This window comes from Caloenas nicobarica, chromosome 1, assembly GCF_036013445.1.
Source record: "Caloenas nicobarica isolate bCalNic1 chromosome 1, bCalNic1.hap1, whole genome shotgun sequence".
NCBI lineage: Eukaryota > Metazoa > Chordata > Aves > Columbiformes > Columbidae > Caloenas > Caloenas nicobarica.
In genome coordinates this window covers 201,631,718-201,649,107 of record NC_088245.1, presented here as the reverse complement: position 1 = coordinate 201,649,107, position 17,390 = coordinate 201,631,718, and the positions used below count along the sequence as shown (strand labels likewise).

The 17,390-nt window shown below is 38.9% G+C and overlaps 1 protein-coding gene across 1 annotated transcript in view; it reads left to right on the top strand.

Annotated features, from left to right (window-relative positions):
* Positions 1–17,390, top strand: part of CNTN5 (contactin 5) — a 361,776-nt gene that overhangs the window by 155,610 nt on the left and 188,776 nt on the right. The window contains exon 5 of the mRNA XM_065645468.1: positions 9,083–9,178. Within this exon, the coding sequence (XP_065501540.1) occupies positions 9,083–9,178 (96 nt within the window). The remainder of the gene's footprint in view (positions 1–9,082; positions 9,179–17,390) is intronic.

The following is a 17,390-nucleotide window of genomic DNA, read 5'->3' as shown; positions in this document are numbered from 1 at the left end:
TCTGAGAAAAAAACTGCATTATACTATCTTAGAAAGATTTTGGAAGATGTTTATCAAATATAAGAAAATATCTTGTGCCTTCTTTTCTTCATCTTTTACTTTTTTAGACAGGAGTCTTCAAGCTTTCTCTTGTGCTCCTTTTCATCTTTGTCAGAATTCTCTGAAAATATCTGTATAACCACCCCCTTTCATTAAAACTCTTCAATGGGTCTGCAGATGTTCAGAGACACAGGTTGGCTGGTGTACAGGCTTAAAATGCATCATTGCTTCTCTGTACTCTCTTTCTGTTGTGTCTCATTATATAATTGCATAGTAAATTCTCTGAGGAAAAAAATGACCTTTTTCAGGTCATGTCAGGCTGATGATCCATGAAGGATTCAAAAGCTTTCTGCTATGAAATAATAACAGCAGCAATGATAATAACCATGATACATTGTAAAGTACTTGAATCTTGCCCTTATTTTTTCACCTAAAAGTCATATGGTAATATGATTTTTAAAAGTTCAAGATGTATACTTTTCCCATTAACCATGGTGAGGTGATGTTTCTGTCATGGCAGAAATAATTTTGTCTGAGCTTCCTTTCACACATTTTCTAGTTAATGTTAACATCTTCAGTATTAAAAGTTACTCTTAGGTTCAATTAATGACTCTAATACTGCAGCACCACCTATTTCATAGATTCATAGAATGTCCTGAGTTGGAAGGGACCCACAAGGATCATCGAGTCCAACTCCTGTCCCTGCACAGGACAACCCCACAGTTCACACCGTGTGTCTGAGGGTGTTGTCCAGTCTCTTCTTGAACACTGTCAGGTTGGGGCCGGGACACCTCCCTGGGGAGCCTGTTCCAGTGTCCAGCACCCAATGCGTGAAGAACCTTTTCCTAATGTCCAACCTAAACCTCCCCTGGCACATCTTCCTGCCATTCCCTCAGGTTCTGTCATTGGTCTCCAGAGAAGAGCTCAGCACCTGTCCCTCCTCCTCCCCTGGTGAAGAAGCTGTAGCCACCATGAGGTCTCCCCTCAGTCTCCTCCAGGCTGAACAAACTGAGTGACTTCAGCTGGTCCTCATATGGCTTCCCCTCCAAACCCTTCACCAATTTCATAAGCCTCTTCTGGACACTCTCCAGTAGCTTTATATCTTTTTTATCTTGTGGCACTGAGAACTGCACCCAGTGCTCCAGGTGAGGCCGCACCAGTGCAGAGCAGAGCGGGACGATCCCCTCCCTGCCCGGCTGGCGATGCTGTGCTGGATGCACCCAGGACACTCTTGGCTGCCAGGGACACTGTTCACTCATGTTCAACTTGCCTTCAACCAGAACCCTCAGATCCCTCTGTGTGGAGCTGCTTTCCAGCACCTCGTCCCCCAGTCTGTATGTACAGGTAGGGTTGCCATGTCCCAGGTGCAAAATCCAGCACTTGCCCTTGTTAGACTTCATGTGGCTGGTGATTGCCCAGTTCTCCAATTTGTCCAGATCCCTCTGCAGCGCTTCTCTGCTCTCAAGAGTGTCAACAGCTACTCTCAATTTTGTGTCATTGGTCAACTTAGTAGTCCATCAAGTCCTGTGTCCAAGTCATTTACAAAGACATTGAAGAGCGCTGGCCCTAAGATGGATCCCTGTGGAACCCCACTAGTGACTTGTTGCCAGCCCAACATAACCCCATTTACTAGAACCCTTTGAGCCCGGCCCATCAGCCAATCGCTCACCCACTGCACTGTGTGTTTACCCAGCTGTATGCTGGACATCTTGACCAGGAGGATACTGTGGGAGAAAGTATCAAAGGCTTTACTGAAACTCAAAAAGATTACATCAACAGACTTCCCTTGGTCTGGTTGGGACTAATGACTGCGTTGTCATTCAGATGTTTTTCAATAACTCCCAGAACAATCTTCTCCATAATTTTGCCAGGCACAGATGTGAGGCTGAGAGGCCTTTTGTTGCCAGGGTCATCCCTATTGCCCTTTTTGTAGATTGGGACAACATTTGCCAGCCTCCAGTCAGCTGGGACTTCTCCAGATTCCCAGGAGAATCGAAAAATCATGGACAGTGGTCTTGCTATGACATCGGCCAGTCTTTAAGTACCTTTGGATGAATCTCGTCAGGCCCCATCTGCTTGTAGGGATCTAGCTGGAGCAGCAAATCCCACACAAGTTCCAGATTGATTGGGAGTTTATTGTTCTCACAGCCATGGTTCTCTAGCCCAGGGCTCTGGGTTGAAGACCAAGGTGAAGAAAGCATTAAACATCTCGGCTCTGTCTATTTCCCAGTTTATGAGGTGACCATGCTCATCAAGTAATGGGCCAATGTTATTTCTGGTTTGCCTTTTGCCTTTAACATATTTTAAAAAACCCTTTCTATTGCCCCTCACAGTACTGGCCAGCTTCAACCCTAGTTGAGCCTTGGCTGCACGAATTTCTTCCCTACAGTGGTGAGCAGCATCTCTGTAGTCTTCCCATGAAGCCTGACCTTGCTTCCACTGACCACATACTTTCTTTTTTCACTGTAGTTCGAGAAGATCCCTCCTCAGCCAAGCTGGCTTCTTGCCTTGCCTATTTGACTTTCTCCATGTTGGAATTGCCTGGTCCTGTGCTTTTAAGAGGCGATATTTAAAAAGCAACTTGCACTGATGGACCCCAGCACCTTTAAAAGCTTTTTCTCAGGGCAACCTGAAGTCTGCTCTCCTCATATCCAACGTTGAGGTCTTGCTGGCAATTTTCCTTCTGTTAGCATAGATTTTATATCTTACTGCTTTGTGGTTACCGTGGACAAGGCAGCCATCAATTGCCACTTCACCCATGAGATCCTCTCTGTTAGTGAGGAGCAGATCTAGGAATGAACCTTTGCTGATCCATTCCCTTAGTACCTGCACCAAAGAGTTATCATCCAGATGGTTTAGGAATCTTCTGGACCTGTTTGTACCACCTGTATGATATTCCCAGTTGACATCTGGCAAGGTGCAGATGACTTAGAGACTTTGCTTAGCTCCTTAAATAAACCATCAGTGTTGTCATCCTGACTGGGTGGTCTCTAGTAGACTCCCACGATGTTGTCTGCTTTATTTGTCTGTCCCTTAATCCTTACCCAGAGGCTCTCCATTTTGCCATTGCCAACTGCGAGTGCCATGCATCCCAGCCCCTCCACTATATACAAGGCCACCTCTCCACCTCTCCTACCCTGCCTATCCCTTCTGAATAGCCTGTAGCCATCATGGCACATCAGTCACAGGACTCATCCCACTAGGTTTCACTTATGCCAATTATATCATATCCCTGGGACAGGGCCAAGGCTTCTAGTTCATATTGCTTTTTCCCCATGCTGTACGCATTAGTGTAGAAGCATTTCAAGTGTGGTTGATTGTGCCCTTCACCTCGTGGTGCAGTTTGAGGAATCTCACTACCACACAGCTCCTCAACCTGTGGCATGCCATCCTGTTGCTTGTCACTGACTAGCCTGGTACTGTCCCCTTCATGCTAATTTAGTCTGGTATTCCTAGAAAATAGGTGTATGTCAATACAAAATGATCTATTAATTTCTTTGGACATCTTTATACCCTGTGGGTATTGTATTTAGTTCATCAAATTTAGAAGTTGCCTATACAATCACACATCACTTCTTTTTAATACCTACCTTTCATTCTTCCATAGCCTGTGTTTGTGGGCTATTAAACCCAACTTTTATATTTCCCATTGTTTAGAGCGTACAGTCAAACCATGTTTTTGTTTTAGGTTATAATGGAATTTTGAAAAACATGTTTTTAATGGAATTATTTTCTCTGTAAATCTTACCTTTTTTAAAGAGCGACAATTCCAGCTCAAGGTCTATTTCTTAGTCTTATCTTTCAAAACAAGGAGAGGAAGGCTACACTCTCTATAGTGACGATGCAATGAATAAGTTTGTCCTTGGCCTGACAGAAGTGTTTTACCTTGTGTAGAGCTATTTTTACCTTATTGTAAAGAATATTGCCTGCTTTAAACTTATCTTTAGATATCTTCAGTATGCATCTTTAAACATTTTAATACGTATCATACAATGTCCATTTTAAATCCCATAATAAATTTGCACATAAAATAGTTCAAACTTACAGAATTAAGCTAACAGAAGACAAAGTTCTGCACCAATCTAATTTCTACTTTTAAAGTTAATTGACTGGTTCAAGTCACTGATAATGAACTACAGAGCCTTGCACAGCTTCTGTGCTAGGTTACCAAGCAATAACTGCCTAAAATAAAAACAAAATCTGATTTCCATTTTTAATTTGATCCTAATTTCATATCAGTTATCAGTGGACTGTTGTCTGGGTCACAAAAACCTTCCCCTTCTCTGTTGCTGTCATTGGCTGCAGCCAACAGAGAATGAATGATCCCTCCTATGCACGCCTAAAAGGCAAACTACAGTGAAGGCAAATTGGAAACCTAATAACTGGTAAAAATTGCTCTAATTTTTGTACAGGTCCTTCCTTCAATGGCAGAATATGTCCCCCTTTATTTAGTTGTTTGGTTTTTTGCCAGTCCTGCAAAGGTTTTCTGTTACTTTGCCTATCTTGAGATTTTTCTCATTTCTTTTCCATTACTCCTTTCATCTTTTGCAAAAGTGTTTGTTTTCTGTTGGGTCTTATTTATACCGATACTCTTGTGGTGGTGAGTTTCATTCTTCAACAAAGAACATCACTACGCACAAACTTGCGCTGGGAGAAACCCATACTTCAGCTTCTTTCAGCAGAATGGGGATGTCTACTGCCAAGACAGCCATACTACCTGGCAGCTGCTTTGGATCAGAGATCTGAATGCTTTTCCCAAGTTTGTAACTCCTGTCAAAGATCAAATACTACAATGAGCTAGTTGTATCTGAAGCATAATTAGCACGTCCAGGCAGTATTGCACCAAACCCATTGGATTTAGCGTCTCACATCTTCAGTAGTTTTGTTATTTCTCTACTGTTTCCCTTTCGTAGTAGAGACCACTCCTGTGTCACAGGTTATTCTCTAGTAACACTGCGTAACATTTGAATATTTTTTCAGCAATAAAGACAACTACGCTACTCCTGCCATGCACACTCGATCTCAAGTGTTCTTTGCTAATATTATGTTTGTATTAGAAATGGCGACTGACACTTTACTATACATTTTCAAGGTAGTCGAGGTTGTGCCTCATGAAAGAATATGGAACTCACGTAGCTAATACACTAGGAATAGCTTTGAAAATAACACAATAGGTGTTAGCATCTTTGCTGCTAACAGTGAGATAAGGGTAAATAAATCTAATCTTTCAGGGCATAAGATGAACACCTATGGAGCACAGAAATGCATTTTCTTATCAACCAGCCATATACATTATCATAATAGGAAAGACAGACTAATTCCGTGTCAGGCTGACTGACATGTCACACATGTTGTGGATTTATACTGCAGCAAGAATACTGAACCGATGGCTGTCATCGCTGTGTGAGAGGTTACGGTCCTCACCTCTGTTCACGCTGTCTTTTATTATACATTTGTTTAGAGTTTTTAAAGTAAAATTATAGGGTTTGAATATTTTTCTAGTAGCTGTCTTTCTTCTTTTTTCAATATGGTTAGATATGAAATGGCTGAGATTTCCAGGAAATGAATTGAATTTTACTTTCATTTGATTCTTCCATATTTGACTTATGATTTTAACATGGGGGAACTGCAAGCATGATCCTTCACCTTTCCTTCCTTTTTAGATTTCCTACATGTATTTGTTTTACAGCTAAATCCCTGCTTTTGTACCTGTTAATCTTTTTTTTCACTGTATGCTAACAAGAAATCCACTTCAGAACTAACAGATAGCCAAAAGGAGCTGAAATTCAAAGCTCTTTTTTACCTTCCTTCTTTATTTTGAAATTAATTGGTTTGAACAAATAGAAACTTGAGTTACACAATGTACTTTTATTTTTAACTAAAAAAGAAGATCCTTGGTTTTTGTTTAGAGAAAAAAAAAAAAGAAAGAAATATTTGTCTATCACACAACAATAAATTGGGAAAAAAAAATCCTGCGGTTGCTATAGCTAATACAAAAATAGCATTTATTCACCTGAGGAAAAAATAGCAAAACCTCCAAAACTTTTACTTCTATCTACAGAAGTTACAATTTAGATGTCACAAATTTCCCTTATTTTGTGTTGACTGGCTTCCAGGTTGTGCATCACAGATAGTAAAAACTTAATCTCAGGAATGGAAACACATAATGCTAGGTGACACAGGATTCTACATTACAATTAAATATTTCATCTTCCAGGAAAGATATGTAAATTAGATTTTTTTTAAGAAAATGAAAAAATATTTCCCAAAAGTAAAGATTTTTTTAAAACAAATCAATATTTCAAATTGAGTTTGGAATTTAAATCAAAAGACAGAAGTTCTTATTTTTAAAAAAAATAAAAATGCGTCTGAAAATTCTAATTACTTATTTTCCAACTTACAAGAACTTGCAGAAATAATCTGTGAAAACAAATCTCAGAGACAGTTTTTAGAAGTAGAAAAGATTGCTTCCTTGTCTGTCTCTCTATATAAATTGCAGAGAACCTCTCCTCACACTAGTATGAATTTTTACTATTGAGCTCACAATATTTTCATTTATTCAGCTAATTGGATTCCCTGATCCAAATTTTTTTTTTTTTTAAAAAAAAGTATTGTGCATATAGCAGACTTGCAGAATGGCTTTCAGGTAGTCAGTGATATTATAGCTCTTTTTCTGATGTCTGCACCATAGGCTGTTTTTTTCCTCCAAATGCTGGTTAAGGAAGCACTAATATGATAATATTTTTTTTCCAACACACAGAGAAGTGGCCTATGTATTTCCCACAAAGCAGCTATTCTGGTTCCAGAACATCTTCTCAAAACATGTTGAAGCCATGACACATAGTTCATGTTCTGTCCATTTTTTAAATTCATTGAGGTTTGCTCATGCATACATTGTGGAGCTTTGAAGGCATTTGTGGAATAAATCAAACTGCATGTTTTAGGACACCCATACACAGAAGATTCAGCATTTCTTGAGAAGTAAGGCTACAAGAACAATTTTACGGAAATTCAGTGTCATTCTTCCCTGAAAAGTTGACCTTGAAAAAATGTCCTTAAGGATACACTGTTTTTACAAGGACTCAGCAATAAAGCACTGAAAAAGATTATTATATTCCTAAATTGTGCATTAAAATGAAAGGTAAGCATTGGTTTCTTAACAGACTGCAGACAATATTGGCTGATATATTAGCTTCCTTTTAGAATAATACAGGACTTAACACAGATGTACATAAACTTGTAGATCCAAAGTCACACGCAAGTGAAATCCAGACATTCTTAACTAAGAAAACTTTTCATCGCAAGCTGTTTCCCATCCAAAATAATTGATTATGCAGGGATATACCAGCCTGTTACTTTCTAGATGTAAAATAATAATAATTACATTGCTGCAGAATATACTATCAGGTAACATTCATTAGGTAACACTTTCAAGTGAAATTACACCAGATTGTATTATAATCCATAGTGGTCTTATTTTAAAATGCAATATAATATTTCTTTAAATATTTCCTAGCAAAACTTTATATAATTTGCAAATATTGACCTATTATTTGTTAAAATTCTACAGAAGCCCATCCACCTTTTCTCTATTCAGATATGAAGTCTACTGTTGAAATGAGAAAGCTGATTCATTTTGGCCAAAGACAGTGCAAATTTTGATACATTTAAATTTCAGGCTTCTGCCTATGCCCAAGACACCTTTTAGAAATGTGAAAAAGGCATTTGGAAAGATTATAAGTCTCTTTCCACCTAAAAAACTGCACTTAAACCCATTATGAAATTCATCAAAGATCAAGTCATATTACTTTTGAAAATCGTTGAAGTTCAGTTTTATGCACTACTAGGCATGGAGCAAGATGTGAAGCTTCAGCATCTGACAGAGAACTGTCAGCTGAGTGCAGTTAAGAAAGTAATAATTCTGCTCAACCTGTTCAAACTGTTTGGTGCTGTCTGGCTCATACCAGCACCTCGGTCTGTATGCAGAAATTAACAGGTACAACTAAAGGTCATTGAATGACAATGAGAGATGTTCCCACTGGCCCCATCTATTCATATTTTGGATCCTCATTTAGTGCCTGCTGAAGCTTCAGTGTACTTTTCAAAGATATCTTTGGGAACCCTCATTGCAGCTCTCTTCGCTTTGATCCACATCAGAGAGAAACGTCTCTGGAAAAACCCTAAGTGAACAGAGATTTTAGATGGCATTGCTGGCACTGAGGAATAGATCGAGGCACCGGTCTGATGTCAGAACAGAGCTGCCACATCTGTTCTGCTACAGCTATGCATGCTAGAGCATACCTATCCACCTCAAATGTGAATCCAGATCCAGTGTTCCATGTGGTAAATGGAGTAATCAGAGGCTTTAAATAAACACATTGAAATGTTCATGGCAGCACCTTACAGCCTCACTCGAAAGTTCTTGTACAGAAAACGAAGTGTTCATTATTCACCTGCTGGAAACTTTTGGAGGGAAAGTTTTGGAGGGAAAATATACTTACCCATAATTGGATTCTGTTTATAACACTGAAGAAATCAGAAGGAAAGTATTTAAAAAGAGTAACTAACTTATAGATCAGATTCGGTTTTAGAACCAATACAGCTGATTTTCCCTTCTTCTCATCACAATGTGTCGTGCACTGTGCAGGTGACGTTGGCAGCATCATCAGTCTAGATATTAGCCAGGGTGTTCTCTCCACTTTTATTTCCTTTTTTTTCTCACTTCCACTGATGAAAAAAATCTAACAGGATATGACAAAAGGAAATAAAAGCACTGATAAAGGTTTTTGTAAACTGTATTTATATTGTCTACTGCTTTTCCTTTGATACTGTATCCAAATACACTAAAAAGAGAATAAAGTGCTAATGCAACATGGAATTTTTTGTAATGGAAATAGATTTATTTTTAAAGGCCCTTCTCTTATAGATTAAGATATGAAAAAAGGAACTGTCAGCTTTACAAGAGGAAACAAAATGTAAGTCACAGTAGCCACAAAGTTTAAAATCTTTGGTATGTAACTATAATGCTCTGTTCTTTTGATAGATCTGGGGAATTTTAGTGGTCGGACAAGAAGTGCTGTCTCTGTACGTGAAGGTCAAGGAGTTGTTCTGATGTGCTCCCCTCCACTTCATTCGCCAGGTACAGTAGGCTGCAGCTTGTTTGCACACTGGTCCTTTACGCTTATTATTGGATGCTCCATATTTTAGATGCAACATATATTTGATTGCAGAACTTAAAAAATGAAATATCCACCACTCTGCTGACAGTTTTTGAAGTACCAAAGGAATAATTAAAGCTCATATACTGCAGATGCCACTGAATAGCAACATAATTTCTGTTCCAAGATTGTCTTATTTCCCCATGTTAAACTTGAATATAAAAACAATAGTCTCTGTGCCACCAGTGGTGAACATGCTGCCTTGATGTCACAGAATATTTCTTTTAGAGTTTAGAAGCCTTCAGAAACATTGTTCCAAATGTCAGTGTCAATATACAGTTGTTGAATATAAATTGTCTCTTGTTTTCAGTTGTACAGCCATGATTCTGGTTGCTTCCTCTTGCTGTATAGCTTAGTTTCAAGTACAACCGCATTATTGCGAGAAGTCAGAAATATTGTAAATCCCATTAAATACCTGTGAATTCCCAAATGAACGTGTAGATATTCTAGAGAGCTTACTTTTTGCTTTTCAAATTGGCACTCCGGCAATGTCTGCAGATTGCTAAGTACATCTTTATATTTGCATGCCGTATAGCACCTGGAGACAACATGGTAGACAGAATATCTTGTTTTTCATTAGATCCAGCATATCCCATCGTTTTCCTCTTCAGAAAATTAAATTTATACTGAGAGGACTTTGTTGAAATCTGAGCCCTGGAAAAAGTAACATTGCAAGGCGAAGAGATATAGAAAATAAAGTATCTTCTGAGTTTCCGTTAAAGAAATTTGTTTGGTTTTTATTTATTCTGGAATGATTGTTATTACTGTATTACAATTATCAATGTAATTAATGCTTATTATCTTCTGGCCATCAGTATGCTTTTCTCTCTTCCGTGTACATTCTTTTTTTATGGTTGCTTTTATAATCTATTTCCAAGGTTGACACTACCATCTCTATGTGATGGAATTGAGTGCATGATGTTAAGGCTTGATGATGATAAGTGAACTGAGAGGGAAAAGGAGTAGGCAGAAAAGGCGAGAGATGGTTTCAACACCACAGCTGAATATGATTTCCACAAACAAACTGAGTGTAAGGATAGATGGGCATCAATAGTGAAGTAGGCATACACCTTAAAATAGCTGTCATTCCACAAAATGAACCTTGTATGTCATCAAACTGTTTATATTTTTTTCTCTGAAATTATAACAGAACCATAGAATTACTTAATCGTTTAGGTTGGAAAAGACCCTTAAGATCGAGTCCAACCATTACCCAGCACTGCCTAGTCCACCACCACACCGCATCCCTAAGTGCCTCATCGGTACATCTTTTAAATACCTCCAGAGATGGTCACTCAACCACTTCTCTGGGCAGCCTGTTCAATGCCTGACAAGCCTTTCTGTGAAGAAACTTTTCCTAATATCCAAACCAAACCTTCCCTGGTGCAACCTGATGCCATTTCCTCTCATCCTATCACTTGTCACTTGGGAGAAGAGACCAACACCCTCCATGCTACAACCTCCTTTCAGGTAGTTGTAGACAGCGATAAGGTCTCCCCTCGGCCTTTTCTCCAGGCTAAACAGCCCCAGGTTCCTCAACCACTCCTTATAAGACTTGTGCTCCAGACCCCTCACAAACTTCATTGCCCTTCTCTGAACTCGCTCCAGCACCTCAGTGTCTGTCTTGTCATGAAGGACCCAAAACTCAACACAGGATTTGAGGTGGGGCCTCACCAGCGCCAAGTACAGGGGGATGATCACTTCCCTTATTTTACTGGCCACACTATTTCTGATGCAAGCCAGGATGCTGTTGGCCTTTTTGGCCACCTGGGCACACTGTTGGCTCATATTCAGCTGTCAACCAACACCCTCAGGTCCTTTTCCTCTAGGCAGCTCTCCAGCCACTCTTCCCCAAGCCTGTAGTGTTGCATGGGGTTCTTGTGAACCAAGTTCTGGACCTGCCACTTGGCCTTGTTGAACTTGATATGATTGGCCTCAGCCCATCAATCCAGCTGGTTCAGATCCCTCTGTAGAGCCTTCCTACCCTCAAGCAGATCAACATTTGCACCCAACTTGGTGTCATCTGCAAACTTACTGAGGGTGCATTCAATCCCCTCATCCAGATCATTGATAAAGAGATTAAACCCAACTGGACACAATACTGCACCTTGGGGAACACCACTTGTGACTGGCCACCAACTGGATTTGACTCCATTCACCACAACTCTTTGGGCCCAACCATCCAGCCAGTATTTTTACCCAGCAAACAGTATGCCTGTCCAAGCCATGAGCAGCCAGTTTCTCCAGGAGAATGCTGTGGGAAACAGTGTCAAAAGCTTTCTTAAAGTCCACAACCTTTCCCTCATCCACTAAGTGGGTCACCTTGTCATAGAAGCAGATCAGGTTAGTCAAGCAGGACTAACTAGTCATAACGTCTCCTTTTTTTTTTTTTTTCCTAAGATCCAGCCAAAGCTCTAGATTATGCTTTTGGACTTATAATTAGAAAGATTCCAATGCAATGTTCTACTGTAATACACCCATTGCCTTTGATGGTGAAAAACTTGTATCTTTCGTTTTCATCAGTGGGCCAGCAAAACCCCTGCTGTGGAAATTACTGTGCTCACAGACAGTGCTCAGTTGGTTTAGTTTATATTGTTTGAGCACTGGTATTCTATGCCAGCAGGAAAATTACTTCTAGGAAAATATTTTGATCCCTTGTTGGCATAATTTTGTCACCATAGCTATGCCAAGAAAGGTTCTGCAGTGTAGAGAAGTAATCACTGAAATCTGAAAAAAATGCGTTGCTATGCAGATGTAAACACAACCTTATGTGGGAGGGAATGGGATTTGGCCTCCCTTTCTTTGTTCACCATATAATGAAGAATCACATATAATCCTCCTCCAGCTCCCTACTTGCAAAATACTGAGGGGCTGCAAATCCTTGTGGTATTGCAATGGGACAGAAAGTGATGTTAGTACAGTGGCTGGAGTCTCCTGGGAAAGGGGAGAGCTACCTTCATATGCCCTCCAAAGAATTCCACACCTGGTGATGTTTCAACAATAAATCACTCCACAAAGCTCGGACACTAAGGTACAAGACATTAATGAAAGATGACTGCCAGATCAGAGTCAGTTTGCAAAAAACAATTTTGAACAAAAGCAGAACTTTAAGGGGAGTGTGAATTCAATTCTGAAATTAAGCAGTGAATATGAAACTTCTCTTTCAGTTACAAAACTCTTTTGCAGAAGAACTTCAAGGATTTGTGTGCAGGAACATCTAAAATACTTTTTTTTTTTAAAAAAAAGCATTTAGTTTCTGGATACTCCATTTTAGTCTCTGTGTCTGATTTGCAAAGATGCTATTGTCTTCTAAATAGTCCTAATAAATTTTTACCCTTAAAATCACCTGGGAGATGAAATTTCAAGGGAATATTGAGCTATTGTAGTGGATATATCTAAGCTAAAGACTATTTAAAGCATGTGTGAAATGTGTGAACTTCTAAGATTAACAAGATCATGGTTTATGGGGGTGTTTTTGATGATAGAGAATTTTTTGTGGATGAACACCGCAAACTTCACTATATTGATTTATTCACATTGATCAGCACCTTTAGAAATAATTTTCACTTACTTATCCTGGGAGATAAATCCATGATACAATATCAAACCTAATAATTCTCCACAACCTTGTAAGTAATTCGTCCTTCAATGGAATCCTATTTCTCAATCTCTGAAGTCAATATCTACTAAGAAAATTGCCTAAGAATTTCAGGATTGAGCCCTTTTAGAAAATGACAAAATCATCATGGGAAAAGAAAGATGACTTAATGAAAGAACACTATATTAAAGAGATATTGGTTTATTAACATGTTTTCAAATAGAAGATAAAGTAAATACTTTTGACTGAATAATACCGACATTCCATTCTTACAGAACACAATTCTATAAAAATCTGAAAGTCTTTACAAAGCATCACTGGCTGAAAAAATACTACCCTAATTTATTTGAGAAGAATTTAATCAGAAAACAAGTTTCATATGTATACAGACTTGATTTCTGTTTATTAATGCTGTGATATATTATCAAGAGGCAACGCAGTAAACAAACAAGCACAAATTTGTGATATATATATATATTAATCATATAGGCTTTCATTAGATTGTTGTCCAAACATTTGACAGACGAAGTAAGGGGAAAAAAAAAGCACCAGAAATATATTCAGAATATTTGCAGTGCAGATTCAGATGAATAATATATTGGTTTTAATAAATGAGTTTGTTAAGTTATTGTTGTCTTTGCTGAGAAGCAGCTGAGCACCAAACTAAGGAAGTTTTTTGGGAAAGACACTATGTCTGCTTTCGGAATGGTGAATAAAACATTCAACCAAAAGGATTTTGTGCAGATTTCTTTTGATAAACAGCCACCAGCAGACTCTTACCTCCCGGTTTTCCTGGACCATTACTCCAAAAAAAAATGCTGCCTCTGACTTCACTGGGAGTCCTGTAGCGTTTTAATGTGTCTGCTACAGAAGCTTTTCCACTAATACTTTTTGTTGCAGTGCTTGAAGTTGTCTCTTATAAAATACATTAATCATGGAAAACCTGATCATAAACATTATCCTTTTTTTTCCTTCCATAAAGATAACATTTGATTCTTTGCCACCCTCCATTAGGTTTTTCTTCTAAATGGGTTTCCAAGACAGTTAACTCTTAGGTAAGTTTGCTAAATTAGAGGTTCATTAATTACCAACAGTTTAAATAACAAGCTTTGTTTGATGTCTCCATTTTAAAAGGTCTCTGCTGTTCTTTTTTCCATAAACAGGATTATGGCATTTCATTGTGGTATTCTAAAGGATGTAAATATAGGGTTTTATCGAGTCATTTAATCATCTTAATTACAAGGTTTACCATAGCGAGATTAAAAATGAATGGAAGATTTCATCCAGATTTACATGTTTCCATCAGAATTAATACTTTCAGCTGAGCTTTTTAAGGCTTTTATTCAAAGCTTTCAGTATGAGCTTAACAGAGAACGACAATTTCCATTGTTAGAATGAGAACAGCGCTGATCCGCACAGGGGAAGGCAGATATGTGCTCCCTCCTGCCTCAAAGGGACGCTGCTGTCTGGAGGGAGCACTGAGACTTAATCTTTCCACAGTATGTAACATCTGTAGAGATGTTAAACTACATTTTTAAAAGTTTTTTTTAATCATTTTCTAAAGGACAAAGCTGATCTTACCCGGTTTGGAAACAATATTACAGGCTGGATCTTTTACTCCTCCCCTGTAGTGTTATAAAACTGTAGTTTTCATGAGAAATGCTTCAGTAAAGATGATAAATGCCAGTGCTCTGGGGATCACAGTCCTTCCCATGCATCTTCTGGATGTCTGCATGCCGTGTTGCTAAACTGGCAAGCTGCTAAAACTAAACTTTCCACTAAGGTCCAGGATGTTTTGTCCTCTTCTGTTTCCTACACAGCTGTCCTAGTCCTCATATTCACTGGAGAAAGTCACATCAAATAACGTTTTTTTAAGTTGTTTCGTGCTCCTATTTGTGTGCACTTTGAACATACACAGAAAAATATCTTGGAAGTAAACACAAACCAGTCACTCCTCACTGCTCAGGGTCTGCAAAGGGAATCAGAAAGCTGCATTTGTGCTAAAACTGCAGCTTTGGACTGCAGCTCCACTACAAGTAAGAAACCAAGTCCAACTGAAGTGCTGTAGCTCTCTAGTTCAGAACTCCCCTGGTTAGGCCCATGCTGCATGAATTATATATAGAAATAATGAGGCAGGCTCTAAGTGATCTCATTCAGGTACAGAATTGAAAGAAGTAGACTTCTCCAGGCAAATTAGTTATGATAACAAGATTGCTGTATTTGGGCTGAACTGCCCTCAGTGTTCTCATTAGCTTGTTTACAGGCAGTTGGCTCTGGTATTTGCATGCAGGACACAGCACATCCAGTTTTGAAGGCATCTGTACACCCTCTTCCTCTCTGTTTACTAAGCTGACTTTTGTGAATGCAATTCACAGTGTCTAACTTTATATAACTATTTATACGGAGGCCACAAGGTTATCTCAAGGATGCGGATTCAGTGCCAGGATCCAGACACCACAATGCTGTGTGTTTCAGTGCACAGCATCAGAGAATTTCAGTCTTTATGTGGATCTAGCTGTTACCGGTTTCTTCAAAAGCATAGAAGTCTGCATGAACTTAGATCTCTGAATCTCTATCTCTTTCAAGACGACTGGGTGCCACCTCATCATTTTCACTATAGGTGAGGTTTCTTCCTGATCATGATTTGTGATATTGGTATAGTTCTGTATGTATTAAATAGCAAACCAATATCCAGATTTGTTCGGATATATTTTTTTTCAGATCTGACTTTCTGATATCTGATATCTATTTTTCTGTCTATATTTCTGATATCTGTATCTGATGGAAAGCTGTATAATTTGCTTCCAGGAGAGACCAGTGTAGGTGAAACAGTTACATTGCTCCTCTCCCTTGAAAACAAGGAGGACTATTTTGCTGGTTTATGTCAGAGCACTGGCCACTCACAGCGTTCCCAAAAGAGCAGCTGGACAGGTCATGCCTCCAGCCATCGCTCTCCCTTAAGCTAAGTAGAACTTATTAATTAGTCAGTACCTTCTATCAGTAGTTTGTAGAGATTAATATGTAAGAAGCTGGTGGCAGCAAATAGAACATTTCATATTCACTGGACATAATTATCATCTACAAATTGCTAGGCTTGCTGGAAAGGTAGAACTGTCCAGCATTCTGATACTTCTCCTTCTACTAGCAAAAGTGAGGTTTAAAGGAAGTTGTTAAATTGTTAAGATCATAGCCAAATTTGTGTCCCGGACTTAACAAACAGTTGATTTGTAATAAGGGGATCCATGTGAAAATATACAGAACATCCATCTTAACACTGTTTTACTTCTCTCATAATTGCATTCCAAAGCTTGTGCTTCTTCACGCATTTTAATTCATCATGGGAGCATCATGATAACAGAACCAGGCCACTTAATAACGGTATTAGAAAATGATTGCTAACTGTGTAGGACAGAAAAGTTTATTTAATAAACCCATAATATGTCATATATAGAAGGCAAGATGACACAATCACAGAATCACAGAATGGTTGGGGTTGAAAGTGACCTCTGGAGATCATCTAGTCCAACCCACCTGCTAAAGCAAGTGCACCTAGAGCAGATCACACAGGATCCTGTCCAGGTGGGTTTTGAATGTCTCTAGAGGAGACGCCACAACCTCTCTGGGCAGTCTGTTCCAGTGCTCTGGCACCCTTTAAGTTGAGAAGTTTCTCCTCATGTTTAGATGGAAGCTTGTAAGCTTCAGTCTGTGCCCATTGCCCCTCATCCTATCGTTGGGCATCACTGAAAAGAGTCTGGTTCCATCCTCTTGACACCCACCCTTGAGATATTTATAAGAGTAAATAAGATCCTCTCTCAGCCTTCTCTTCTCCAGGCTGAGCAGTCCCAGCTCTCTCAGCCTTTCCTCATAAGAAAGAGGCTCCAGGCCCCTAATCATCTCTCTAGCTCTCCACTGGATCCTGTCTAATAATTCATTGTCCTTTTTAAATTGGGGACCCCAAAACTGGACACACTACTCCAGATGAGGCCTCACCAGGGCAGAGTAGAGGGGGAGGATAACCTCCCTCAACCTGCTGGTCACACTCTTCCTAATGCACTCCAGGATACCATTGGCCTTCTTGGCCCCAAGGGCACGTAACTTTATCAATTCTTGACATACCCATAAGACATAAATGATAATAATGTATATGTAAAATATTTTAAAGACACTATTTTGAGAGCCACATGTATCAACTGAATGAGTTAGTTATGAATTGAAAAGTTCCTACACTTCCCTCTTAGCTTTTACTATATTTTTGTGTTCATTTGATTTTAACAGAATGCTAATGAAGCTTGAACTTTACTTTTCAATAATGAGAGAAAAAATATTTTAGAAGACAGATACATAGTCCTTCAAACTCTATATTCCTATTCTAATTCTGAGTTAATTCCATAGGGTCATCTCGTCTCTTGACTCACAATTTTTCCCCGAAAGAATCATAAAGATGTTTTCCTCTTGCATCCCCTACTTTATCACTTTTACTAGATTGCTTTTGAAACTTTCTTGTCTAGTAATACTAATTCCCATGTGTATTATCA